The sequence below is a fragment of the Hippopotamus amphibius genome, chromosome 11 (genome assembly GCF_030028045.1).
Source record: "Hippopotamus amphibius kiboko isolate mHipAmp2 chromosome 11, mHipAmp2.hap2, whole genome shotgun sequence".
Classification (NCBI taxonomy): Eukaryota; Metazoa; Chordata; class Mammalia; order Artiodactyla; family Hippopotamidae; genus Hippopotamus; species Hippopotamus amphibius.
Window position 1 is genome coordinate 41,232,544 of NC_080196.1, and position 26,747 is coordinate 41,259,290.

General features: G+C 50.2%; 3 protein-coding genes across 4 annotated transcripts; all 3 read right to left on the reverse strand.

Moving 5' to 3' along the window:
* Positions 1-4,015: 4,015 nt before the first annotated feature.
* On the reverse strand, positions 4,016-6,537 carry RPL10A (ribosomal protein L10a). The gene is made up of 6 exons (XM_057699809.1): positions 6,404-6,537; positions 5,974-6,048; positions 5,816-5,896; positions 5,313-5,461; positions 4,478-4,650; positions 4,016-4,219 (listed from the first exon to the last, which is right to left on the reverse strand). The coding sequence occupies exons 1-6, from the start codon at positions 6,406-6,408 to the stop codon at positions 4,049-4,051; spliced, it is 654 nt and encodes a 217-aa protein (XP_057555792.1). The 5' UTR covers positions 6,409-6,537; the 3' UTR covers positions 4,016-4,048.
* Positions 6,538-6,706: 169 nt separating this feature from the next.
* Positions 6,707-18,592, reverse strand: FANCE (FA complementation group E). 2 transcript variants are annotated; one of them, XR_009048074.1, is made up of 11 exons: positions 18,155-18,592; positions 15,358-15,979; positions 14,733-14,777; positions 14,340-14,408; positions 13,900-14,043; positions 13,371-13,494; positions 12,737-12,815; positions 11,348-11,414; positions 9,996-10,121; positions 7,824-8,458; positions 6,707-6,918 (listed from the first exon to the last, which is right to left on the reverse strand). XR_009048074.1 is itself a non-coding variant. In XM_057699808.1 (10 exons), the coding sequence occupies exons 1-10, from the start codon at positions 18,400-18,402 to the stop codon at positions 8,357-8,359; spliced, it is 1,626 nt and encodes a 541-aa protein (XP_057555791.1). In that variant the 5' UTR covers positions 18,403-18,592; the 3' UTR covers positions 6,953-8,356. The 2 variants fall into 2 exon arrangements, 1 of the variants encoding a protein (XP_057555791.1); XM_057699808.1 differs by lacking the exon at positions 6,707-6,918 and having other exon boundaries at positions 6,953-8,458.
* A 1,941-nt stretch (positions 18,593-20,533) lies between these two features.
* LOC130830891 (probable E3 ubiquitin-protein ligase makorin-1) lies at positions 20,534-25,820 on the reverse strand. Its single transcript, XM_057698196.1, has 6 exons — positions 25,742-25,820; positions 23,948-24,051; positions 23,589-23,761; positions 23,354-23,464; positions 21,090-21,234; positions 20,534-20,860 (listed from the first exon to the last, which is right to left on the reverse strand). Exons 1-6 carry the CDS (start codon positions 25,818-25,820, stop codon positions 20,723-20,725), a joined length of 750 nt encoding a protein of 249 aa, XP_057554179.1. The 3' UTR covers positions 20,534-20,722.
* Between the last annotated feature and the right edge of the window lie 927 nt (positions 25,821-26,747).

Below are 26,747 nucleotides of genomic sequence, written 5' to 3' on the forward strand. Positions count from 1 at the left end.
CACCCCACCCCATCTCTGCTGGGGGGCCCCAAGCATTACCCACACTCAAAATAGATAGGATTTGGGAATTCCCCAGTGGTCCAGTGGTTAGGACTCAGTGCTTTCAGTGCTGAGGGCCGGGATGGATCCCAGGTCAGGAACTAAGATCCCGCAAGCCTTGCAGCACAAAAGCCAAAAAAAAAAAAAATAGGATTCAAATGTCTCATGAAAGCTTTGCCAATGGCAGCCTTTCTCCCACCCCTCCTGCCATGAGTTGAGCACTGAAGTGTGGCTAGCACTGGCCTGGGCCTTACATTGAGTTCTCTAAGTGAAGTGACTTGCCCCAGGTGACTTCAGTACCAAGATGGGGCACCCTGTTAAATCCCTACAGTCGACAGTGGCTACTACTGGTTCTCACTGCCCAGTCCTCACTCCACACGTAAGGAAAGAGCCTCAAGGAGGTGAGTGCTCCCCAAGTGGATGGCTGCTAGCAGGGGGAAGCTGGACTCCAACTTGCTCCTGTCTGCCTGGGAAAACCTCTCCCCTTTGCGCCATCCTGTGTTCACATGACCAGGACCACAGAGGGGGGAGTGGGGGATGGTGTCCTCAACAGACGTGTGTTGTTTTTATCAGAAATTCAGATTTAATTGGGCAGCCTGTATTTTCACTTGCTAAATCTGGCAACCATACTCTTGAATCTTGTCTTCTAGATCATTTTGGCCCAACCTCCAGTTTTGCAAATAGGGAAACAGAAGAGGTTAAATGCTCTTCTTACTTAGCTGTCAGTGCAACACCAGGATTTGAACCTGGTCTTCTGACTTCAAGCCCAGGCACCTGGTATACTATTAAGTAATCAGGTGGCCTTTTATCTTGGTTCACTGCATTGGAAGGACCCATGACCATTGCTTGTGAGATGGGTAGGGTGCCTGGAGCCCCAACCAGGTGGGAGGAGGTCCCGGAGACAGAAAGTGGTTTATGAAAGACCCACCATATGCTAGGCCTAGGGCTGGACGCAAAATCCAGCCTCTACTAACACGTGATTAAATCTATTGGCTGCTTGAATCAAGTGGGTTGTTGCCTTCATGCTCCTGGAGAAAACAGCCTCCAGGTAATTTCTATTAGAATAACGTAGGTCTCATGCAGAAAATCAATAAGTGAAATATGGCTGGCCTCCTTTGCCACTCCCACATACAAATGTAACAGATACAGGGGTGGGTGATAACTACATAGTTCTGAGGTCTCAAAATAGGGAAGGAACCAGGATAAGAAGGTGGGTCTTGTGAGCCCAAAGCCCAGGGCTCTCTCCTGGAAGTGGCTCTCCCTACCTGGGGTTCTGTGGAAAGCTGTAAGGAAAGCAGGGACCCAAAGAAGAGGCCGGTAGTTCTCTTTCCTGCTGTTCTGATGTCCCTAGGAAGATGGAGGTGGGCCATCATTTTGCCAATTCCATGGTCAAAGGCTGAGCACTGTCCTGGGGTTTCATGGGGGCTCTTTATTTCCCTCTAGTACAAATGCTGGAAAACTGTGCCTCTCCAGATAGCTGAACCCTGAATTCTAACTCAGGTGCACAGTAAGCTTTAGTCTAAAGTGTAAAATCATCCTAGAGGCTGGGGTTTGTTTAAGATAGCTCAACCCCCATTTATAATTGAATCAGTCTGCCACCACGCGTTCCTTTGCTTTGCTTTCCTGTTCTGCCTCCGGCTTTTTCCTTTCCTCCCTACTGCGGTGCTGTGGGCCTCTGGAGGGCAGGCACCACAGCTCTAAAACAGCTTCCAGGCAGGCCAGAAGGCAGTGAGTCATATTGGTTTAATACAGAGTTAGTTTTTACCCCAATACATAAGGCTTAATAGATATAAAGTGGAGTGGGTTTAATTTTCAAATTCAGGTGATGCAAATCAATAATCCAGTAAGACTCAAGTTCCCAAGTATTTCTAAAACATACCCATAGTTTCCAAAACTATTTTTAAGGATTTCAATCCTTGGCTTTTTTCAGTCCTTGTGACTTATTCTGAAGGCACCTTGTTCTCCCCACTCACCACCACTGACGAGATAGAGGTCCTCGGGTTGGCCTACATTCAATCTGTCAAACCCAACCAAGGCAGACAAGCAGGAACTTGTGTGCCAGCTCTGGTACACGGGTGTATATAACTATACCTAATTACCATTTTACAACTGCTGTTTAATCAAGTACTAAGTGCCTGGCACTGTGCAAGGCACGTCATGCTTTTAGTAGGTGCCATTGTCAGCTGCACTTTCAGATGAGTTTTCTGAACGTTAAGAGGCTGGCTCGGCAGGCTCCCATGGCTCCTGAGTGGTAGAGCTGGGATTCCCTCAGGCACTGGGGGGGCCCTCAGCCCACAGGCAATCACGTGGCTGGTCATCTTGCACCCAACAAATCGTACGCACCGGGTCATGGGAACCTCCTCCGTGAAACCCTTGCTCTGCCGTGACGCTGCTCATGATCGCACAGCTGCTGGTGCAAACAACTGTCTTTCTGGCTCCTGGAAATGGTTTGCTTTCCTCACAGGCCCCGTGATCAGTATGGTTCTCAGGACTGGCCACCGGCACGTGAGACCAGCTTGTTTGCCTCCACCTGACGGTTCTCATGCCTTTTTCTCTTGCTGTTGTCAGCTTTGTAAGAGACAGTATAAAACGAACTCACCCTTGTAAATTACCTTGTTATATTCATCTAGTCATCAAATCACATTTACCTGCCTTGAGGTGTTGCCTTTTTCTTCTGATTACAAAATTTTTCCTTTTCAGTAAAATTGGATCCTAACTAGTTTCAGAGCCCATTTCTTCCTCTCCTTACCTACTGGGAACATTGTTCAACAAGCCTAGGTATTACTCCTATAGTAGTATTACCAGAGGAGCTATGACATTGAGAACTAAAATTCTTTTACCTGCAGTTATAACTTGAAAGCTAAAATGACATTCTTTTGGTGAATATCTTGTACTCTTCACCATTCAAGTACAGATAAAGCTTCTTTTGAGAAGGTGCATTTTTATTCATGATTAGCCTTTCAGCTCTACTTCCTTTATTTACCAAAATTAAATGAAGCAGATTAAAGGCTTAGGGACTTCCCTGGTGGTCCAGTGGCTAAGACTCCATGCTCCCAATGCTGGGGGCCAAGGTTTTACCCCTGGTCAGGGAACTAGATCCTACACGTGGCAACAAGATCCTGCGTGACATGGCACAGCCAAATAAATATTAAAAAAATTAAGGTTTAACCATCGGTATTTCCCACCACACCTGAATCCACCTTCCCAGTGCTGGAGGAAAGAACTGCAACACAAGTTCCTCAAGCCAGGAAGGGGGCCTAGCAGTTTCCACAGGCAGATTCTACCCATTTGCTAAATCCCCTAGAAAACAGGTGTCCCTAGATAAGTATTATCAGGTCTTCCAATTTTTCTTCCGAAATAACTTACCTAGTAAATCATTACCCCCAAACATAAGGGTATGCAATTTGGGGGTACACGAAGGGTATACAATTTCTTGGTATTTACTCAAGAAAGCAAATACTAGATGTTTCTCAGGGTATGTGGACCACTAAATCAGAAATATCTAGGAAGCCAATCCCAGGCCCACTAAACACCAATCTCCATTTGTAACTACTGGGAGATTCCTACAGACCAAGACCCCAGATGACTTCAAAGCAACAAACCACCCTCCAAACAGAAAGCCCACGTTAAGAACTGCTGGCATACAGGCCACAGATTAAGTATGCTGCCAAGGGCCGAGTCAGTGTCCCCAATGGGAAGGTACTACCTTCCCTTCCCACTAGTAACCGACAGCAGTACAGGCTGGGGTCCTGGCCCTGATCTGCTCTTCTCAGGGTTATCAGAAAAGCTTCAGTCCTGACTGGCAGCCCTGGTTAGTTCCAGGAAATCTTAAGACCCCATGATTTTGAGGGCAAAGAATGCCCTGCCTTGTTTGTAGTAAATGACTACCCATCACTGGCTCATCAGCACAGTGCTGTGGCACACAAGGTCAGCTCAAAGCACCTCCCTCCCTCTCCAAGGCCACAGGAGACAGTAGTAATGGTGGGAGTTTGGTTTATTAAGCTGTGCCTTAGTACAGGCGCTGGGGCTTGCCCATGGTGCTCTTAATGTACAAAGCCCGGACGTTCTGCCAATTTTTCTTGAGCAATGACACCAGAAAGTTGACAGCTAAGTGGATGTTGTACACAAGCTCATCATCTGTCATCTTCACATGGCCAACAGCCACTGCCAGACACAACACCTGTGGGGAGAGGAAGATCCAATCAGGGTGACTCAAGAGAATGTGGAGTGGGCCAGATGCCCCCCCCCAACTCCAGTGACCTAATGAGCAGCACTTTGGCCCCAGACCAAGACCACAGTTATTTGAAAAGCTTCAGTCCTGTTCAATGACTGTCACAAGTCCTAAGTTTCCACAGAAATGCAAACCAGGGCTCCCACTGAGAATGTGGGTCAACTTCACCACTGCTGAAGCTACTGCAACCAGCCAGAACCTCCTCACCTTTTTCATCTGGAACTTGATTGTGGATTTCACTTCATCAACTTTGGCCACCATGTTCTCATTGTGGGTCAACAGAGAAGGGAATTTGCCAGCCTTATTCAGGCCTGGGCCCAGGATTCGTGGGATCTGCTTGATCAGGGACTCTGAAGCCAAAAAGGCATCATACTTCTTGGCTGGTAAAGAGAGGAAGCCATTAGGACCTGGCCCCTGAAGACACCTCCATAAACAGGGCTGTGAGCCAACCGCAGAAGTGGCCTCTAATCAGCACCCCAGCTCTCCATTTTTAATCCTCTCCCCATTCCAGTATTATCTCCATCCTCTGGACTTTTACTGGTTCAACATTCACATGAAACCCGGTGACAGAAGTCCAGGCTGACTTACAATCCATCTTGTGATGGGAAATGCTCACTCTGGTTAAGACTGCCTGGATTCAAATCCTGCCTTCCTACTTTCTAGATATAAAACAACTGGGGAATCTATTATGTGTAAAATGCTCAAATCACACAGCATAAAGATTAAAATAGTGAGAGCTTTAAGTAGAAATTCCAATTCAGAGTGTACCATCATCTGACCTATCAACATGACATATCTCACTTGCTTAGAAAAGAACACTTACTGGCCTTCTTAAAATCCAATCCTCGAAACAAAAAAGAATTTTCACGTGGCTAAAAAATACCACTCAAGTTAACCAGCCACAGCAGAACCTTTGTTATGACTCTAACCCCATCATCACTTTAAAACATTCAAATGGCAGAAACCCCTGTTCTACCACTCCGATGGAGAATGCCTTCACCCTACCCCACATACAGAACCACGCCAGGCAACAGAACCTCACCCAGCTTCTTGACCAGTTTCTTATTCTTGTTGAGTTTCTTCAGCGCTTCGATGTCCATGTGGGGGATATCCACAGCCTTGGCCTCATCACAATGCTGCTGGTCCCCCAGAACACATACGGAGAACTTGGGGCGGGGAGTAGACTTAAGCCTGTATTTTGGGGAACATAATAGATCATGCCCAGCCCTGTGTCCCAAGGGCAGGTGAAGGGGTCTGGAACCGCTGCAGCACTGAGCCTTACCCAGAGTGTCCACAGTCACCAACAGCTAGTCTGGCTTCTCAAACTAGCCGGCGGGCTCGGCCAAGGCCTCCCCACGCCTCCCCTCTTGTTTTAAGACCCAGGGTGAGGGTCCGTCCAGCCACGCCTGCCCGGAGCAGGGGGTCTGAACTACCCGGGCACTTCAGTGCCGCACGTGCCCCGCCGCCTCGGGCTCAAAAGGAGCCTGAAGGGAGGAGACGGGCACGGGGACACTGAGGGCTGGGTGGGATCAGAACGGTGCCAACCTGACGGTGCCCGAGAAGCGTTTGTCCTTCTGAGGATCATAGTTCTTCAGGCTGATCTGAAGCTCCACCGTCTCCAAAAACCTTTAAAAAGTGTAATAAAGTTAACCGGCCGCCCGCGGCTTTCCAAAGCAGCCCTCCCCACCGAGACCCGCGCTTACTTCCGGCGCTTGCGCTGGTTCCCATGCAGAACTTCCCGCACCGCCTCGTAGAGGGTGTCGCGGGACACTTTGCTGCTGCAAGAAACAAGGCAGACGCGCGCTCAGGACCCGGGAACCGTGGATCAACCCCTTGGGGTGTCAGAAGCCTCAGGCGCGAGGATGGTCCACGAAGTACTCTCCGCGGATTGCGGACACCAAGTGGGGCGATTTGGGCCCGAAGACCAGATGCAAACCCCGGGGAAGAGGGACCTTGCTGGCGACCGGCCTTGGCGCGCGAACTCGAACACCAGGCCCGAAGGCCGAAGCCTGACAAAACTGCCCCGCAGCGAAGCAGGGGCAAGGACCCGCGATTCCGCCCCTAGTGTTTCCCTCCCCACGGGGGCGCCCGGAGGCGTGGATGAGTGCGGATAGCAACCCGCGCGCCACTAACCTCATGGTGCCTCACGCCGCGATAACCGGAAAAAAGACAGTTTCCCCTCGCGCATGCGCTCAAATAGGACCTGGTTCTCGCGAGAGATGCCTTGTTCCCGCTGCTTCCCTCCTGAGTGCAGTCGGGTGACTCAGTCCTGGGAAGCGTCTCAGTCTGCGGCCGCGGGAGGGCGCTGCCGTTGTCGCGCGTTGCGTTGCTAGACCTGCGCCGGGACGTCCTGCGGCGGTCCCAGCTGCTGTCAGGCCCTTAGAGAAGAGGCTGGGTCCAGGGCTTGGGCTGCAGTAGTCACACTCCCGGTGCGGTGCCGGCCGCTGAGAGCCTGCAGTTCCCACGTGTTTGTCTCTTAAACCTCCTGCGCCCACTTCCTCCTGCTTTGCGCACCTGCTTCACTTCTGAAAAGCAGGCTTTACTCCTGAGTCCTCGCCCTCATCATCTTGTTCTAACGGGAGCTCACGGCTTCCCAGGAAGTTGTGGGAAGGGAAATGTCAAGAGTTCTGTTCCTGGCCCCTCAGAGCCTGCGGTGGAGAGAAGCGGGGAAGATTCTGTGATGAACTTTCAACTGATAGTTGGCTCAGTAACATCTACAAGTTAAGCAGTTTTGTTTTTGTTTTGTTTTTGTAAAATATTTATTCAGGCTGCACCAGGTCTTAGCCGTGGCTTGCAGGCTTCTCAGTTGCTGCATGTGGACTTAGTTGGGGCATGCGAACTCTTAGTTGCAGCATGTGGACTTAGTTGGGGCATGAGAACGCTTAGCTGCAGCATGCATGTGGGACTTAGTTCCCCCACCTGGGATGGAACCCAGGCCCCCTGCATTGGGAGCGTGGAGTCTTACCCACCGGACCACCAGGGACGTCTCCAGGTTAAGTATTTACTATGAACAAGGAGCTTAGCTAAGTGCTGTGGAAATACAGATGTAGAACAGATGTGCCCACAGTATTGCAGACCCTTTCTGCCTTTCCGGCCCAATAGGCCTCATCCTCTTCTCTGCTCACAGTAATCCCAGGAGCCCTTCAGACCCCTCCTCGAAAGCCATCCTCTGCCCAGGTCTTCCTCAACTCCAGGCTGAGTCTCTCTTGCCCTCAAATCCCCCTCCCCCAGTGCAGGATGCACAGCCTCACCTACTCAGTTTGACAGCTCTGATACAGCTGGGGTGGATGGTTTCATACATGATCTGGCCCACAGAACTCTACCACCTTCCCCTCACAGGACATTTCACTGGGAAAAAGATGCCCCCTGTCACTGAGCAGGGTGGGGCCGGGGGTGGGGGTGGTATGTGTTGGTTTTCAACAAACACTCAGAGTTGGTAGGACAGTAGGCACTGCTTCTAATAAGACATTATTGAACTTCCTGCTTTTTATGAAATACCACTGATAAATTATTATTGAAGTCAGAAATAAGAACACAGAGGATCATAACATACACTTGAGCACAAGAGATTTGTGCGGAGGACACAGGTCTCCCGGGGCTCCTGGTGCATCGTCGTCGTCCACTCTAGGTCTGCGGTGAAACCCTACTGAGGCCTATCTTAACTCCTGTTTTATTTATTATTATTATTTTTTGGCCACACTATGTGACATGCAGAACTCCCCCCATCCAGGGATCCAACCCTCTTCCCCTGCAATGGAAGCACAGAGTCTTAACCACTGGATCACCAGGGAAATCCGAGGTCTATCTTAAAGTGTCTGTCCCCACAGCCTGAGGTAGAAGTGACAAGGAGGGAGCTCAGGGTCAGCTGCCCTTGGTAATACAACTCATCCAGCCTCCTTAGCCCCAGACCCTTCCTGCTGGCTGGGAGGCCCAGATGGCCTCTCTGCAGCCTGGAGCAGGGAGGCAGTTGATCCCTGGGATTGCCAGGCTCAGCCAAGGCAAGGGGCAGGGTGAGGTGCTGAGGGCAGAAGTGTCCTGCTGGAAGCTGGTGAGGGAGCTCCAGGAGGGTGGTCCCTTGGTGGACGTTCAGGGGGCCAGATGTCTCAGGGCAGCCTGCAGGGACTTCCTCAGGAAAGTGGTGTTGAGCTCCAGGGCTGCAGCCAGGCCCAGCCTCTGGGGCTCAGTGATCTGGAGAAAAGGAAGAATCATGTCAGCACTCCAGCAGCCAATCGCTCCCCTCTCCCCTCTGCCCCTGGGCTCTGTTTAGTTAGAAGAGAGGAATCCAGGACATAAGGACAATAGAAGATGACTCCCTGAGCAATCTAACCTCATTATCTCACCATGGTTAAGCAAAGTGTTTGGATTCAGGTAGACCTGGGGTCAAATACTAACTGCACGATGTACTATGTCAGCCATATTAATAACAGTTGACAATTATTAGGTGCTTACTATGTGGCAACACTTTATATGCATGACTTCATATAATCCTCACAATGTTCCCATTTTACAGATGAGGAAACTGAGGTTCAGAGACACTCCACTATGGCTGCCACATTCCTCCTGGGCCACTCTTCTTCTTCCCTGACCTGTTGCTGCAACCTCCTGACCCATCTCTGCCCTGTACCTTCACTCTCCAATCCCCACTCCTTGCAAAGGCCAGAGGTTTCTTTACAGAATACAAATCTAATCAAATCACTCCAGCTGAAGGCCCTGAGATAACTCTGATGCCTCATATTGGAGGTCCTTCTTCCAGGATCTACAGAGGGTCTTCAGAGGATCCAGGAACCTCCTGAAATAAGATGTGTGTTCATATTTTCATTTTCCTGGGAGGAGGTATACCTTTCACTAAATCATCAAATAGGCCTGTGATCCCAAGAAAAGAGTTAAGAGCCAAGACCTGGCCTTCAAGATAAAGTCCAAGCTCCTCACCATAACCTACAGGGCCCTCCATTAGATGCTACTATGGCTTGGCAATGTGACCTTGGGTAAGTTACTTTAACCTGCATCTCAATTTCCTCATCTACAAAATGGAGCCAATAATATCTTCTCATAGGACTAACACCTGGAATAAACTAGCGAGTTAACATATGTAAAGGGCTTGCAACGATGCCTGGAACGTATCAGGGACTACAAGTATCAGCTCTCAGTATATGAGCTCTCTAACCTCTTCCCCTACCACCTCCACTCTTGAGTTTTTAAGCCTCAGCTACAATGACCTACCTGAAGATCCCCTCAGACATTCAGTGCTTATACCGTTTCTATTGCCTGGAATGCCCTTTCCTCCATCTCAGCCCTTGACTACCACTCACCCTTTAAGAATTAGGAAGCCTGTCCCAACTTCCAACCACAAACGGGGTTTAGTTGCCCCCTTTTCCTCCGTCATCAAATGCCCTGTGCACACCTTTCACCTGGCTCCTGCCAGACATTACAATAATCCGTTTAGCATCTCTCTCCCCTCTCACTAGCCAGCTGCTGGGGGAGAGGGTCAAGTCCAGGACACAAACTGTGATGTGGTCCCTGTTGATTCCCTAACACCCCAGGTAGCATCTGACCCACAGCAGTGTTGGCTGGATGAATGAACTCCTAAGCAGTCTCACTCCCCTGTCTTGGACTTGAACTTGTGGTTTCCCTAGCTAACACTCAGGGTTTTCTCCCTGGCAAACATACACCCTTATGGCAGGTTCAGAAGAGCAGGAGCAGCCCTCGTGACCCTACCAATACTCACGTTGGCCTGATACTTGGTCACCACTGTCAGCACCAGCTTGGCATAGGCGATGGACGTGGTGGCTGCTGGCCCCTCTTTACAGAGTTTCTCCATCAACATGCTAAACTTCTCAGAGGGCATCTCCACCTGCACACATTAGGAAATGGAACAGTAGCACAAGAAAGGGCCCTGGATTCAATTCCCAACTCCACCACTTCCTAACTAGGTGACCCTGGGTAGGTCACTTAACCAAACTGACCCTCAGTTTCCACATCTATAAAATAGGGCTTATGTCAAACTCTGAAGACTGTGAAAAGAATTAAATGAGATTATGCACATAAAGCCTGGTACACAGGTCTCAGAAAATGGTGGCCACTGTTGCAAAGGCTCAGATTAGGAGCAAGGGGGGTGTCAAGGATCCCTTGCCTGGCTTAGGGTTGAAGATATAAAAGAGTGAGAGGTCCTTAGGGGGTACTGCCAGTATAATAACAACAGCTCTTCACAGTCACAATTTAACAAACACTATTATGCATTAGGTACCATTCTGAGCACGTTACACCAATTATACCATATACCATTTAAACCTCACCCCAGTTTTATGTGGTAGCTACTATCATCACTCCTCTATGCAGATGAGGAAACTGAGGCATAAAGAAGTTAAGTCAACTACCCTACATTATAAACAAATGAGGCAGAATTTTAGGTAGTGATATATGGAAAAACTGCCAAAATGTACTGTTAGATGAAAAAAGCAAAGTGCAGAGCACTGAGCTTGGTGTGTTACCATCTATATAAAAAGCAGGGGAAAGGTAAATTTCAACATGTGTCCTTGTGTATATACAGCATCTCTGGGAGGGTTCCCCTGCAATGAGTAACACTGATTAGCTCTGGGGAGGGGAATCTGGATGGCTGGGGGAAATTTTTTCGCTATATCCTTTCAAAATTGTGAACATATGAATCTATTACCTATTCAAAAATAAATTAGGGACTTCCCTGGCAGTCCAGTGGTTAGGACTCTGCACTTCTACTGCAGGGGGCACGGGTTTGATCCCTGGTCAGGGAACTAAGATCCACCTACATGCCACATGGTGCAGCCAAAAAATTAATTAAATTTAAAAATAAATTAAAATTTTCACACACACATCAAAAAGCCCCTCCCCAAGGCCACACAGTTAGTAAGAGGCAGAGCTGGGATTCACACTGTTCGGTAAGCTCTCTGCTACTGGCCCCTCAAGCCCCAGGACCCTCCCACTGTCACGGGCACCCTGCTGGAGGGCAGCCATCCTGCTTGCCCCTCCACCAGTGAAGGGGTCAGAAACCCAGGAGCTGCACAGTGCTTCTTTGTCTACTCTTCCCCAAGGCAGCCTGCTCACCTGCCGCTCCAGGAGTGACTGCAACACCAAGAAAGTCTCCTCCTTCCAGGGCAGCTCCAAGATCTGTCTGCAAAGCACAGGCCCCAGTGAGGAAAGCTCAGCCTCCCACCTGAGCCTGGGTATCTACTGCTCCTACCCCAAGGCAGGGCAAGGCCCTGGGCACAGCCAAGATCCCCAGCTAACAGAAGGAGTCGTCAGAGCCCCCCAGCGCTGGTGGCCATGTAGCAGCCACCACTGCAGAGCCCATACTCAGCGCTGGGAAGGCCACAGCCCAAGACCCCTGGGAGCTGACAGTGAAGGATTTGGCAGTGAAGGAGAGGTACAAAGGTCCCCTGAAAAATAACCAGGAGTCAACAGTGCATCCTGAGTTCGAAAGGGAAGGGCAACCCAGGGAAGAGGAGGATGATGATGATGGGTGAGATGACACACAAGAGGCTTCCTAGAGATTAGCCCTGGGGAGGAGCCCAGTCCACAGTGAGGTCCACTCCAGCTGCACCTACTGTCCTCGGCTTGTTTGGAAAGGCAGGATGTCACATGGAAACGGTGTGGCTTCTTGGGTGCACAGACTTGGGTTTGATCCCACTTGCTGGCTGTGTGACCTTTGGCCACCTCCCTCAACCTCTCTGAGCTTCAGTTTTTCCGTCTCTAAGGTGGCAGCAGCACTTAACTCACAGGACTGCATGAAGACTAACTGAAGTAAGGAATCCAAAGCACAGAGAAAGTGCTCAATAACTGCTGGCTGGTAGTATTTTTTAGACTGTCCCCTTCTCACATTATACTTAGCATTTTATATTTCATGTTAGTGTCCAGTGGGATCTCACCTACTCATTATTTCTACATGTCTGTATCTTGACTCCCCAATTTTGATACCCAAATTTAACACCAATTTAATAACAATATTTGAGCACTTACTAGGTGCCAAACACTGTGCCAAGGTCTTTATACGCATTATCACATTTAATATCTAGAAAAATTCTACGGAGTTCATTCAGAGAGATGCAATAACCTGTTTAAAACTCACACATTTAAATAAAAGGCAAGGTTGAGATCTGCAGCCACGTCTGTCTGACGCCAGAGCCAGTGTTCTGAACCATCGTGCCCTGTTCCAAGAGCAGGAGCACCGGCCTCTTCACATTCCCTGGGGCACCTGGCACAGAAGACTGGAACCCTGGGCTTGGGAAGGTGCACGGGATGGTAACTTACAGGGGACCACAGGTGGGAAGGCACAACCCAGGCTCAGGACAGCAAGAGGGGGCATCAGCTGTGCTGTCGCCTGTACTTCAGGCAGAGGACCGGGTGCCCAGATGACTTCAAGTCCAGAATGCCAAGAGCAGGCTTGGCCAGAGGGAGGAGGTGTGGGTGGGGCCAGCATGGGGCCTGTACACTCACCCCAACATTAGAACCTGCATGTCTGGGTCCAGGGCCTTGTCCTTTGTAAGGCAACACAGTAACTCTGTTTGAGCTGTACCTGGGTGGGCGGCAGAAGAGGGGAGAAGTCTGGGGGAAGCTGGCAGGAGAGGATGGGGCTAGCAGGGAACAGAATGCCTGGCCATTACAGGGAGCATCATCAGCGAAGCAACAGGTATCTTTACGCGTTGAAAACTCATCTCCTGGACTTCCCTGGTGGCGCAGTGGTTAAGAATCCGCTTGCCAATGCAGGGGACATGGGTTTGATCCCTGATCTGGGAAGATCCCACGTGCCACGGAGCAACGAAGCCCACAAGCCACAACTACTGAAGCCTGCGCGCCTAGAGCCCATGTTCTGCAACAAGGGAAGCCACCGCAGCACACCGCAACAATGAGAAGAGTAGCTCCCACTTGCCACAACTAGAGAAAGCCCACGCATAGCAACAGAGACCCAACGCAGCCACAAATAAATAAATAAATAAATAAATAATTTTTTTTTTTTAAAGAAGAAAGAAAAGAAAACTCATCTCATCTCCTGCCGGGGCCACCCAGGGGTGAAGGGTGCTGGGAACAGAGAAGGCAGAGCTACCAGGACTGGGGCCCATTCCAGAATTACCTGTTCTTGGGGCTTGGAGAACGGGGCCAAGGAGGGCTCTGCAGACAGCGAAGGTATACTTGGTACAGAAGGAGGTCAGGGCAGTTGTGAGCAAGCGGGAGGCTGAGGAAGTCAGGGAGAGAATCTATAGCCAACGGGGAGGAAAACATTAATTTCTTTCTTCTTCCTTCCAATAAGTGTTTATCGAACACATATTTCAGAGGCTCACACATTACAGTACAGAGAAAAAAAAAGTGCTTTTATCTAGGACTCACATGGATCTACTCATTGGAAAGGACACATAGCTCCTTCCCCAGCTTCCAAATCCTTGATCCCAAATCCCTTCTGCTTCTCTAAGGACTGGGGCCCAAGAGGGAGGAGTTAGATGCCACGTGGGTAGAAGGCCTAGGGGTCTATGCCCTTCCCTTGCCTCAGGCTACCAGGACAGGCCGGATGGTGCAAGGCTGGGAACCCCTCTCCCACCCTGCTGAGGGCTCAGACTGTCTCCCTCATTGTCCCTGGCACTCCATGTGCATCCCAGTGCACCTACCCGTCCAAGGAAGAGGCTCCTGGTCAGCACAGTAGCATTGCTGAGGCTGAGGTCTGGTGAAAGGGCCAGCAGCCAGGTGCAGAGCTGCAGGAGATCTGTGTCCGAGAGCTGTGGGAGCTGCAGCTGGGCACACAGCAGGTCCACCTGCCAAGGAGGAGGGACGACACTGGGACACTCAGCCTGTCTCTGCTGGGCTGTCTCAAGCCAACTGCGCAGCAGAAGGGGCAGGGCCAGGACACTCCAGGGTAAGGTAAGGTGGGGACAGCTGTCCTACGAGGAGGAACCAAGGGCTAAAAGAAACCACTAAGGGTCACCCCTGCCCCGAGACCAAAAAACCCAACAAAATCCCGTCCCCAAATTCCCACATGAGGCAGGGAAACACAAACTTAAATGGAGAGAGGGACTGTGTTCTCAGGGCCAGGTAATTTTTCTGGACTCACCTGGCCAGGACTGCATTCGTGGAGAAGCTGCAGCTCAACTGGTGGGGTACCCTCCAGCCCTTCCAACCTCTGGGAAGGCAAATCCTGTGTGAGGGCTGGCAGAGTCCTCAGTGACAAGTCACTGAGGCCACCCCTTCGATTGGCAGAGTGGGTGGCTGTGGACCCCAGAAGGTGCTACTAGAGGAGAGGAACTTGCCTGGGGTTAGAACCTGCCTTGGGTTAGACAACATACTTGGACCAAGAAAAGCCTTTGCAGGGACTGTCCTCAGACCTTCACTCCAACCCCCTCACCCACACAGCCTGTGCCCCACTGCACTGGGGCTTCCCTGGGCATGGCTGGGGCCCAGGCAGGGGCGGAAGAAGGGCTATGGCGAGCAGGGTAGGGCCAGTCACCTTCCCGAGGGTCTTGAGCAGCTGCTGCAGCCTGGGAACCTGGTCCTGCAGGGGAGAGCCCAGTCACTGCCAAGTCCCCATCCATGAAGCGTGGCCCCCAGCCCCGTCCCAGCCCCCTGAGAAGGCCCCAGGTCAGTGGGAGCTAGTGCACAAAAATGATTCAAGAGAGCCAGAACATGAAGCCTAAACCTTGCACAATGCTTAAGAACTTGAACTAGACAAGACCCATGTAAACCCAACTGAATAGACTTGTCTTCTCTGCATCCATCCTAATGGGGGCAGACCCAGGCCTTGGGCTTGGAGGACAGGCCGGATGCTGGCATGATTCTCCCATTCCCATAAGATGGGGTGGCAGGGGTAGCTCCAGAGCATTTCCTCTTCCCTGGTACCCTTAACCTCATGTTACGGACCATTAGGTCAAGGGCTCCCACCTCCAGTAACTTCCATCCCCACCCACTCCTCAGAACCTGTGGAGCAGAAACTACATTCCCTCAACCCACCTCCTTCCCCTTGCTCCACGGACTATAGTCATCCCAAGTGGGACATAGTGTCCCAACTGGCTTTTACCCTGTATAAACCCCCCACTCCTGAGGAATCCTCTGAAACAGCCTCCTCACCCTAGTACCTGGATAGCTTTGGGCAACTCCAAACTCTCAGGTCGGCCCTTAGCATCCTCTGGACTCTGACGAGCCTCACTGGGCTCAGCCCCAACAACGGGCTGGTTCTTAATGGGTGATGCACCTCCGCCATCGGCCAGGGAGTCCAAAGAGTCATGTTCAGGTCTCTTTTCCTCATGACCTTCTTCTTCCTTTTCCAAACACCGGAGCCTTTTGGGGGCCCTCTCCCCCTCAGGACTGGCAGGCTTTTCTTCTGGCTCCCTTCTGCGTTTCCCAGGCCGCTGGGAGTCCTTGTCCTCCTCCTGCTCTTCTTCCCCTTCAGGACCTGGAGTCTGGGGCAACTTCAACTTCCTGCTTCCTTGGTCCAGTTGCCGACATAGGCCTCGGAGCTGTCTCTGGCACCTTTTAGACAGTGGGGATGCTCTCTCAATGGAGACCTCAACACCCAGATCCCTTCGCAGAAATTCCCCAAGGGCCCGGAGCCAGGGATCAGGGTCAGGGCTTGGATCCTGCTGCGCAATCTGCAGCACAGGTAGGAGACTGCTTTCAGGAAGCGATGGCCAAATAGCCATCAGCAGGGACATCAGGTTCCTCTGGCATAATGGGGGCAATCGCAGCAGCAGTGGTTTCCTGGGTAGCAGAGGGAGAACAAACAGTTAAGATAGTCTTGCTGAAAGGAACACAGCGCAGACTGGGTAGAGCTAGAAGCTATATGGCACCGGACAGACGGGGGCGCTGGTGGGCAGTACCTGCAAGTCTGTGTGGATGGAGGCGGGGAACGCGCGGCTATCATTCAACAAGTGAGCATCTATTCTACACTACACTAGGCCCTGCTCTTCAGCATCTCCTATTTCAGCTCAAAAATTCACGTTGAAACCTACCGTATAATAGATCCATGCTTGTTTTATGTAAAAAAGAAAAAAAAAAAGCCCTTTCTCAAACTTAAAGTAATACTTATTTTAATACACTATTTTTTTATGTAAAAATAATACTCCAGAATACTGAGCAATGCTTAGCCTGCAGCCCTGTGCCCCCCCTTGGCAGTCCCCTGGAACTCACAGGGTCACATCTGTCCAGCGCTGATGTTCCTTTCACTGAACTGAGTTCCTGAGAGGCAGAGGCAGTGTCTCTTTCCTCTGTGTCCCAGTGCCCAGCACAGCACCAGCCTAAAGCAGGCACTTGGTGCACATTTATCGAATGAATTAAACCTCTGAGAGTAAGTGTTCACAGATCAGCAAGACTGCAGTGAACTGAGCAAGGAGCCGTCTGTAATGGGGCAAAGGCACGAATGCAGATGCTATGTGACCTGAGGCTGGCTGGAGTGGCAGGCAGGTGATGAGTGCATTCAGCCCACTACCCATCACGCCTCTGCACCTCTCTGTATGTGACTTTGCGGGGCTGCTTGTCATCACACACAGAGGCACATGGGATATGCGAGAGAGGAACAAAATCTTTTATTTTTTTGTGGAGAAGAAACACTAAGAGAGAAAACTAGAGTAAAAGTTAAAAAGATGGGCAATTTGTGGTGGAGGATTCTGGGAGTAGAGAAGAGGGAAAGAGCCTATTCCAAGGTCTTTTACCTTTTTTTGTGCATCAACCCCCTTATCAGAATAAGAGGTTTAATGCACAAAATACATATGATCACAAAAGAAAACAATTATACTGAAGTACAGTTCTATCCAGGGACCCTAGGTTAAGTCATTCCCCTTACTCTGTCCAGAAATAACCAGACAGCTGGGTAAATATTTCTACAGCCTCCAATTTGCAGATTCAGAAAATACTCTTGTTCATTCTCTTGAAAGAAATTCAAGATGGAGTGTGGGAAGAAACTATTAGAACTATTTCTATTTATCTAAAATATAAAAAATTAAGTATTACAAATATTTAAAATATGGATTGGCCCTCCATATTCCAGTGTCCAGCCCAATTCTCAGGGAGAGGTATTCAAGGAGAGTGGGAGGCCTGCTCTTGAGCTCCCTAGAAGCTGAAGGTGGCACCTCACTGTTCCTTTCTGTATTTTACTTAACTAGATAGTTAAGCGCATCTATGGGTGCTGTATTAACTTTCTTAACAAAATGAACCCTCACAAAATGGACACATGGCTTATAAGGATGTCCGAAAAGAAACTGACTACCGACAACGGAAGCACAACCTCAATTTAAAAACGGCAGAGCTGACACTTCTGCTGCTAGTAGGAATTCTTAGGCACATAAAGAACGGGGCAAAAAAGTTCAGTCACCCAAAAGACTAGAAATTATCAAGCACACCATCCTTAAGGTAAGCGATCTTGCCCTAAACTGTGTATTATGCTTTGAAAAATTGATAATACAAAGCCACCATGATGAGATGTTTATTCTGTCATTTACCACGTTTTAAATTTCTGTCTATGTATATACTTGACAATGTACGTATTTTAACACACGCGTACACTTGCCCTATACTGGAGGTAAGAGAGCGAGTATTTTGGAGATGGAAGTGTGTGATTAAAATCAATCGGAGTCCACTGACATAATTATTCATTTACACTCAACCGAGGACAGGTGTCTTCGTCTAGCTAGGCGGCACTGCACCCAGTACCCGCTCCGTGAGGGTCTGCCGGAGGCCCGTCCTCGCAGGGTGCGCGGCAGGGACCCGCTCGCTGGGGTCAGGTACTCATCCTCCCGGCGCCTCCGTCTTCTCATCTAGAGGAGCGGGTAGCGCCCGCCCCTGCCTCACGCCACCGTGGAGGAGGACGCGCGGTACCCCGCGCTGCGCCAGCGGCCGCCGCGACCAGCAGGGCAGGAGGAACACGGGTGGACGACTTACAGCTGCAGGCGACAGTCCGGGCCCTCCACCACAGGCTCCTCCAGACACAGCGCCTCCAGCAGGCGGCCCCAGCCGAAGGGCTCCCCGCCGCGGCCGTCCAGCGCCCGCAGCACCCCCAGACCGCGCCGCGCCCCGTCGGGCCCCGCCTGCAGCGCCCGCAGCAGCAGGCGCGCGGGGGCCTCCAGGCGCGCCCAGGGCGCTGCTTCCGCGCCCTCAGCCGGAGCGGGCGCCGCCGCCGGGGACTCCATGCCCGGGGCCAGAGGGCCGCGCCGCCCCGCGCTCTGGTTTCGGGCCTCAGCGCCGGGGCCCGGGGAGAGGGAGGCGGACGACAGCGCCGGCCGCGACGCGGCGGCCGGGCCCCTCCCGCGCGCACCACGTCCTTTCCTCAGCGCTCAGGGAGGGGCTCGCACCCGCGGCCCGCCAGCGCGCGAGACTGGAGCAGTCGGAAAGGGAAGCGAGGGGGAGGTGCGGCTGGGGCGGGGCGCGAGCGCAGGCCGGAAGCGGGGAGGAGGATCGGGGCAGGGAGGCGGGGCGAAGGCCGAGTGCAGATCTGCTGACGGGGCGGGACGAGAGCGGGGGCGGGGCCCCAGAGAAGTAGGCTTGTGGGTGAGGTCTTGCAAGAGCTGGGGTGGGGCGGGGTTTGATGGAGGACTGGGTCCTCGGCTGCTGACCCTAACCTTGCTTCCTCCACCACTCGCTTAAGTAAATGAGTGCGCGGGGGTACAGAATGGATACCCGGGATCCTATTGGTTGTACTTCAGGATCCAAGCATCATTTCATTTTAGCTGACACCCATGTTGCTTGTAGATCATGGGCTTTGCCATAGGATTTAATAATAATTTATCATAACGTCACCTCTTCCACAGGCCATCAACTGCCATCATTCGGGTTTTAGTCCTCTCCAGAAACATTTCATCTACTAATATACCAGAGAATGGAGTCGCAGTAAAACCTAATGCCATCTATATGGCCAAAGGCCTTCCTGTAAACTTCCTCCCAAAGATCAAGAAGAGCCTTGCTCTGGTTGTTTGTAAGGGACCAAAGTGCCTCCACTTCCCAGTGTTTCGGTTTAAGGAAATCTGCTGGAGAAGGCAGGCTTCCGGCGAAGGGAGGGATCATAGCAGAGGATAGGAATAAAGGCAGAGGGGAGAAGAGCCTCACAGCACCCCATAAACCCTACTTTGGGTGCCAGCTTGTATTTCCATCCTCCTAGCTTCTACTGCCACGCACACATCCACTCAGTCAGTAAGTGCACCTAGGGCTCAGGATACAGGGAACAAAATAAAGGCCCTTGCCCTTATTGTTGCTGACCCTCAAGTGAGGAGAGACAGACAACTAAACAAGAAATCAATGGAATGTTTGTTTGTGATAAGCGCTTTCAACAATACAGCAGAGAAGGGAGAGAGAGTGAGGTAGTTTTAAATAGGTGGTCAGCCAAGATGAACCTGAAGGAGTTAAGGGAGCAAGCCAGGCAGAGGTCTGTGAGACCATGTCGGGCAGAGGGAACAGCAGATGCACAGGCTCTGGGGCAGACGTATGGCTAGAGCTGAGTGCACTTGCTGGGGAGTGATAGGAGAGGTAACCAGACCAGATCTTGTGAGGCCTTGAGGTCATAGAGAGGAATTTGTCTTTCACCCTGAATAGTATAGGAAGCCATAGGCATATTTTGAACTGAATCTGATTTCCATTAGAGCCAAATTTTTTATTTTTTTCCAGAATGATTTCAAGGGAGCTGTTGGAAAAGACTAAGGAGTATTTCTTAGATAGCGCCTGCTTTGCAAAGGCCAAAATAGTAGGAAAGAAGTTTCTTCCGGGAACCTCTATCTCAGGTTATCAGTTCTAACTTCATAGGAGATGTTTTTGGTCTTCAAATGACCAAATGATGTTGGGGGTGAAGGGGGGTAGGCCCTGATAAGTAGTGGGCAGGGCTGAGAATGCTAAACAGCCTTCAATGCCCTGCCCATCTTCAACTGCCAGCTTTACTCTGTGGTGACTCTGGTTCACGCCCACCAAGGTCTGCATTCTAGCCAATGGGAAGAAGAATAGGGAGAAAAGTTCTAAGTGTGGTTCAAGAACCCTGGGGGAATCCTTTAGACCCTTTCATGGGATCTCTGACATTACTATTTCTATAATACCTACATTGTTATTTGCCCTTTCTGTTCTCATTCTCTTATGAGCATAAAGTGGTTTTCCAAAGGCTGACAGGTGATATTGCAACAGATAAAGTGCAGAAGAAACCCTGGGTGGGGGTGGGGGAGCGCCTGGGCTTTAAGCAGACACTCTTCAGACACCAGCAGTGATGGCTTAGGTGCATTTTATTGGTTTTCTTTCAGAATCCTTCTACAAAAGAGCAAAGTTAAAAACCAAGTCCCTGGCAAGAGGGTGAGAACCCTTCCTCTTTCCCAACAGCCCTCCCCCCTCCCCATGTTCCCCACCTGTGTCACTGCTGTGGTTCATGGGGATGGAGGGCTTGCTACTTTCATCCCGCACCAAGCCCCAAAGGGAAAAGACCTACCACCTGGCAACCCCTGCCCCTCAGCCCCATTACCCACCCCACGTTGATCCTGGTTACAGGAGGCAGTGGTAAGAACTGTTGGGGTCCAGGAGGAGTTCTGAACCCCAGAAGGCCATGGCCAGGGCACAGTCCATGAAGAACACTTCCTCCTCTGGCTCGGTATTCCCTAGGAATGCTGTTTTGCCCACTACCTGGGAGAAGAAAAAGAAATCAGTGAAAACCCATCAGCTTCAACCCCAGTTGTGCCTGGTACAGGCTGACACATAAGGTTGGGCAGGGTGTATCTAGCGCAAAAGTACCATATCTCAGCAGGCACCGTTAACGCCACAGACATCATACATAGGTCTTACATTTATCACAGACATTACTTATAAACCACGGCCAGCAGCCTCCCCCACCCCATATCCCTGCTGTTACCACCTCACTCGCAGAGGCCAACTGCACACTCCCAGGCCAGGGATGATCAGAAGTCGGGGAGTTATCTGGGAGCTGGTGCAGGTAAATGCAGTCAGACTTGAAGGGGCAGCGGCCATTTCCCCGCATGAAGAACCGGCATCGAATCTGGCTGTGAGAGGGCAGAAGGAAAGAAGACCATCATCTTCAAGTCCAGTTGCCCCAGGAACAAGGGGCACTCAAGGCTGACATATAAGGTTGGGTAGATTGTACACAGCACAAAGGCACCACATCTATGCAGGCACCCCTAGGATCATAGACCAGTGTAGATGTTACATTTATTACAATTATTTCCCAGCAGATGGCAGTAAAGTGTCTTAAGCAGTACCTTTCTCTTAATTCCCACAAACTCTACTCGGACAGCAGTGACCCTGGGAATCTCCTTTCCTTCTTTGAACTGAGTTTCAATAATACCACCAGAGGAGGAGGGAGAGCAGATAACTCTACAATGTGTCACTGTTACCAGGTTAGAACAATGCTCTCTTCTGAGGGGTGGTCTTTATGATTTGGTAATTGCTAGCTAATGAAATTGATTAAGAAGTTTCCCACTTCTGAGATTTCAAATTTCATTCTGTGAAATGTCAGATGCAGGAAGGGTTTGTGGTCAACTTGTGATGTGCTTAAGTAGGAACAGCTTTTTCATGCACAGAAAGACAGATGAGAGGGAGAAAAAGATAAAGTGCATATTTATACCCTTTTTCCTGCATCGTCAACTCTCTGCTTGACTCCAACACAGTTGAGTCTTTCCCACTTCCTGCAGTCCCAGCATGAATGCAGGATCCCTCTGACCACCAAGCTGGAAACCTGGGAATCCCTCTAAATGACTGTCCCTCTTCCTCTTTCTACCATTTGACCAAACCTAGCATCAGGAACCCCTCCATCCTTATAGTGTCCAAACACCCCCCACTGACCAAATCCTCCATCAACCTCCCTCACCCGGCTCTCGCGTGGCAGTGCCAGTCCTGTGGCCACCTATGCTGGAAATATTAATCATCTTACAGTTTCCTTTCAACCTCATGGTCAATTGGCTACCCAGGTGTAGCCCTTCTTCCTCTCAAGTCAATATCCTCCCCACGATTCCTTCTAGTCCATGCTAGGAGTCAGAGTGCCTGGGTTCAAACCCCACTTCCTCACTTAAACCCCATAGACCTTGCCTCACTTTCTCCTTCTTCAGCCTGACGATAGTAAGAGCCCCTACTTCCATGGCTGCTTGTGGGATCTTAGTTTCCTGACCCAGGATTGAACCCAGACCCTCGGCAGTGAGAGTGCAGACATCCTAACCACTGGACCACCAGGGAATTCCCTCGATGGCTTCTGAAGACTCCCAACTGGTATCCCAGCTGCCAGGATTTCCCCACTTTGACCTCTCTCTGCATGGAGTGCTTCCATTTTTCTCCTCCTGAAGAGCCCTTACTCCTTCCCCAACACCCAGCTCAAATACCTCCCCCTCTGTGAGACTCGCCCAAGTTTTGTTCTCCGTAACTTTGTTGAGGCAGCTGTTACAGTTCACAGGCAAAATCCAGGTAGAGACTAGATCTTTTTATCCCATCTTTTATCCAAATATACTTTGCATATGTTAAGTATAATAAACCCTTTGGAAAGGTAGAATTAAGAATCTGGAATTGTAGCTAATTCCAGGTTTTGGATAAAAGCCTACTCTCCCCAAGAGATTAAAACCTACTCAACTTTACCCCATTTCCAAGGGCTGTGTTTCAGTCTCCTTCTGAAAGATTATCTACACAAACACATATTCATATCAATTTACTTTCTTGCTTTAAATGTCTTTTTCTGTTTTTTTTTCTGGCTGTGCCATGCAGCTTGTGGGATCTTAGTTCCCTGACCAGGAATCAACCTGAGGTCCCGGCAGTGAGAGCATGGAGTCCTAACCACCGGACCGCCAAGGAATCCCCATACTTTGCTGCTTTAAAAAAAAAATCAAAATAAAAGCCAAGCAGGGCTTCCCATCATGCTGAGAGAACCAGCATTTCCCTGCATAGATCTTGAGCCAGGCTAGAAGAGGAACTTGGCCTTGACTGTCTCAGTCACTCACTATTATTCACTGAGCTTTCTGAAATAGTGGAAATAGCTCACACCCTTGCCTGCCATCTCGGTCACTCTGCACTTCTAGGATTTGGGGGATCCCATGCTGGGAACCACAGCTGAGTGTGAATGGACCAGGGGCTGCTTCCCCTCTTTCCTACCTGGATTCACATTCGCCCTGCCAGGCTCACCTGGTCCGAGCTTTGAAGTTCCTGATGAGTTGCTCCTTCTCAGGCCCCTTGCTCACCCAGAATTTGCAGGGGATGATGTAGCTGGAACGGACGCGGCACTGGGGACAGGCCCTGCGAGGTGGAGTGGGGTGGGAGGTGGGAGAGGAATAGTCACAAGCCCACCAGCCTGCCTCTGAGCCCACCCCTCTGTGGGGCCTTTTCCTCCCTCCCTGTTGGCCCCTCCCATAACACTGACTTGATGACATGGAGAGGGAAGTCCCCTCGGCTCTTCCGCCAGGTGCGCAGGCAGCCCAGGCAGTGGGGGTGGCTGCAGTTGGGCAGGATGCCAAAGATCCGCTCAGCCTCTGGCTTGTCCCACACCTTGTCCATGCAGATGCCACACACGATGTCCTGACTGTCCTGCACCCTCTGCAGCCACGGGCAGGGTCAGAGCACATCCCCCTCCCGCCCCCACCCCGCCAACACACACACACACACACACACACACACACTGCCACCCCAAATACAGCTCCGGGGACCACAGAGCCCTCCTTTAGCAGCTCTGGACATCCCAGAGGTCCAGCATCGCACCCTCTTCCCTTCCCCCTCCACTACCTGCTGCACCTCAAGGTCCACGTTGTGAAGTAGGGCCAGGAGCTCCTGGACAGGGTCTGACATACACCCAGGCTTCAGGAAGTAGCTGTGATCACCATCAGCAGCTGTTGGGGAAAACTAGATCCATTCATTCATTTACTCATTCATGTGGCATCTACTGAGCGTCTGCTGCATGCAAAGCCCTGTGGGTGCGTAAAGTTCTGTCCCCCAGTAGTTCAGAGTGTCATCAGAATTATGTCTCTAACAGGTGTTTAGACCTGTGCTGTTCAATAGGACAGCTACCTGCCACATCGAGCAGCTGGAAGGGAGCTAGTCTGAACTCAGATGCGTTGTAAGTGTAAAATACACATGAGATTTTGAAGCTTAATACTAAAAATTCTCTCAAATGTTTCATTAATAAGTTTTTATATTGATTACATATTGAAATGATACTGGATATAAAGTTTTTGATACATTGGGTTAAACATTAAAATTAATTTCACCTGTTGCTTTTTACTTTTTTTAATGAGGCTGTTAGAAAATTTTTAATTACATGTGTGAATTGTAAAATGGTGCAACCACTTTGGAAAACAGTTTGGCGGTTCCTCAAAATATTAAATATAGGGTTAACATATGATCTAGCAATTCCACTCCTAGGTATATACCCAAGAGAAAGGAAAATATACATCTGGACAAAAACTTGTACGTAGCAACATTAGTCATAATAGCCAAAAAGCAAAAGCAACCCAAGTACTCATCAACTGGTGAATGAATAAAACAAGATGTGGTATATATCCATACACTAGGATATTATTTGGCCATAAAAGGAAATGAAGTATTTCTGTATGCTACAACATGGATGAACCTAGAAAATATTATACTAAATAAAAGAAGCCAGACAGAAAAAGGCCATATAGTATATGATTCTATTTATATGAAATGTCCAGAATAGGCAAATACAGAGAGAAAGAAAATAGATTAATGGTTGCCATGGCTGGGAGGGGTTGTGGATGGAGAGTGACTGCTAATGGGTTTCTTTCTGGGGTAATGAAAATCTTCTAGAATTAAATAGTGCTACTAATAAGAACCTACTGTGTAACACAGGGAACTCTACTCAATACTCTGTAATTACCTATAAAGGAAAAGAATCTAAAAAAGCATGGATATATGTATATATATAACTGATTCACTTTGCTGTACAGCAGAAACTAACACAATGTTGTAAATCAACTATACTTCAATAAAAATTAATTTTTAAAAAGTGCTGATGTTTGTACAACTCTGAATATACCGTGTATTGCAATGAATTGTACACTTTGGTGATTTTTTTGGTCTGTGAATTATATCTCAATAAAGTTGACAGAAAAAATTCGATGTGTAACATATTTCTGTTGAACTGCACTGAATTAGAGCAGTAATTTAGAAAACAACCACTAACATTTAGTTTCTACTCTGTGCCAGGTACTGTGCTAAGCACATCACATATACAGACTCGTCATGACCCTGTGAGTAGGTGCTGTTATCAGTGCCATTCAGCAGATGAGGCAATTGAGGCTCAGAGAGGTTAAGTGACTTGTTTAAGATCGCACAGTTCCTAAGCGGTGGAGCCAGCATTTGAAACTAGGTGGTTTGACTCCACAGGCACCATGGTATTCTGCTTCTAGAACACAGAGAGCAACAGAGCCAGAGGAAATTTTCCCTCTGGCTGGGAATCTTGAGGAGGGAGAGGAGTGGAAGGAAGTATTAGCCTTGCTCAGAGACAGGGCAGGAACTCAGATCCCACTTGTGCCCACCTGCAGTGCCCCGATGACTCACATGATAGGGACAGAGACCTCCAGGAGCTGCCACCAACGTCCTCAGCCTTGCTGAACAACTCCTCCAGGCCAGGCTCCATGCCCCGGTAGGCCCCAGCCCAGCCCCAGCTGACAGCCACAGAGGGCAGGTAGGAGGGCTCGGAGCCCCTGCGGGTCAGCCCCAGTGAGGGGCCTGGCAGGGTGACGTGTGGCTCCGAATGGCGGCGACCCCACGCGAGGCGGTGGGGAGGCTGCAGGTGCTGGTAGCTGTCATGAGGAAGAGAAGGGTAAGGAGGCGGGGATAGCCCCTCCAAGGCTCAGAGCTAGTTCAGCCTAGAACTTGGTGCTGAGGGCAGAGGTGGCTCTGGGAAGATGCGCGGTCCGTGAGGGATGAGTCCTCCTGAGTCCCCCAGGCTGCTCCCCACTCAAGGAGAAGAGGCACTTACTTGCATCCATCTCCGTGGAAGCAGAAGCCTCGCTGGAAATATCTGCAGACCTGGGATGCCTTCCGGTCCTGAGAGAAGCAGCGGCTGGACCCCCAGTGACAGGCCTCTCGGTCAAAGTTCCTAAGAGATTGTCTGAGTCATGTCCAGCCCTGTTTTAGTTCCTGCCTTTGTGATCCCTCTAGATAGACGCTGTGTGACGTGAGGACTCAGGCTCCAGGCTTGGTCCCGTGTTCAAATCCTGACTCCGCTGGGTAACCCTGGGTGGTAACAATTTCCTTAAAGCTTGGTTTCCTCACCCTTAAAAATGAGGGTAACAGGACTTCCCTGGTGCACAGTCGTTAAGAATCCATCTGCCAATTCGGGGGACACAAATTCAATCCCTGGTCCGGGAAAAGCCCACACGCTTCCGAGCAACTAAGCCTGTGAACCACAGCTACCGAGCCTGCACTCTAGAGCCCGAGAGCCACAACTACGGGCCTGTGAGCCACAACTACTGAAGCACACGCATCTAGAGCCTGTCCTCCACAACATGAGAAGCCACCGCAAGAGAAGCCTGCCCACTGCAACGAAGACCCAACACAG

Bases quoted from the DNA above. Each gene is read 5' to 3' on its own strand.
- RPL10A (XM_057699809.1), bottom strand. The intron at 5,897-5,973 runs GTAAGCGCGGGT...CACTTTTTAAAG, and splicing joins AACCAGCGCAAGCGCCGGAA to GTTTTTGGAGACGGTGGAGC. The intron at 4,220-4,477 runs GTGAGGAGGTTC...CTCTCCCCACAG, and splicing joins TCAAGTTCCAGATGAAAAAG to GTGTTGTGTCTGGCAGTGGC.
- LOC130830891 (XM_057698196.1), bottom strand. From the start codon at position 25,820: ATGGAGCCTGGCCTGGAGGAGTTGTTCAGCAAGGCTGAGGACGTTGGT. The intron at 24,052-25,741 runs GTGAGTCATCGG...TTTCCCCAACAG, and splicing joins GAGGTCTCTGTCCCTATCAT to CTGCTGATGGTGATCACAGC. The intron at 23,762-23,947 runs GTAGTGGAGGGG...CCGTGGCTGCAG, and splicing joins TGGACCTTGAGGTGCAGCAG to AGGGTGCAGGACAGTCAGGA.
- FANCE (XM_057699808.1), bottom strand. From the start codon at position 18,402: ATGGAGTCCCCGGCGGCGGCGCCCGCTCCGGCTGAGGGCGCGGAAGCA. The intron at 15,980-18,154 runs GTAAGTCGTCCA...TCTGCTACCCAG, and splicing joins CCGGACTGTCGCCTGCAGCT to GAAACCACTGCTGCTGCGAT. The intron at 12,816-13,370 runs GTAATTCTGGAA...CCGCCCACCCAG, and splicing joins TCTCCAAGCCCCAAGAACAG to GTACAGCTCAAACAGAGTTA.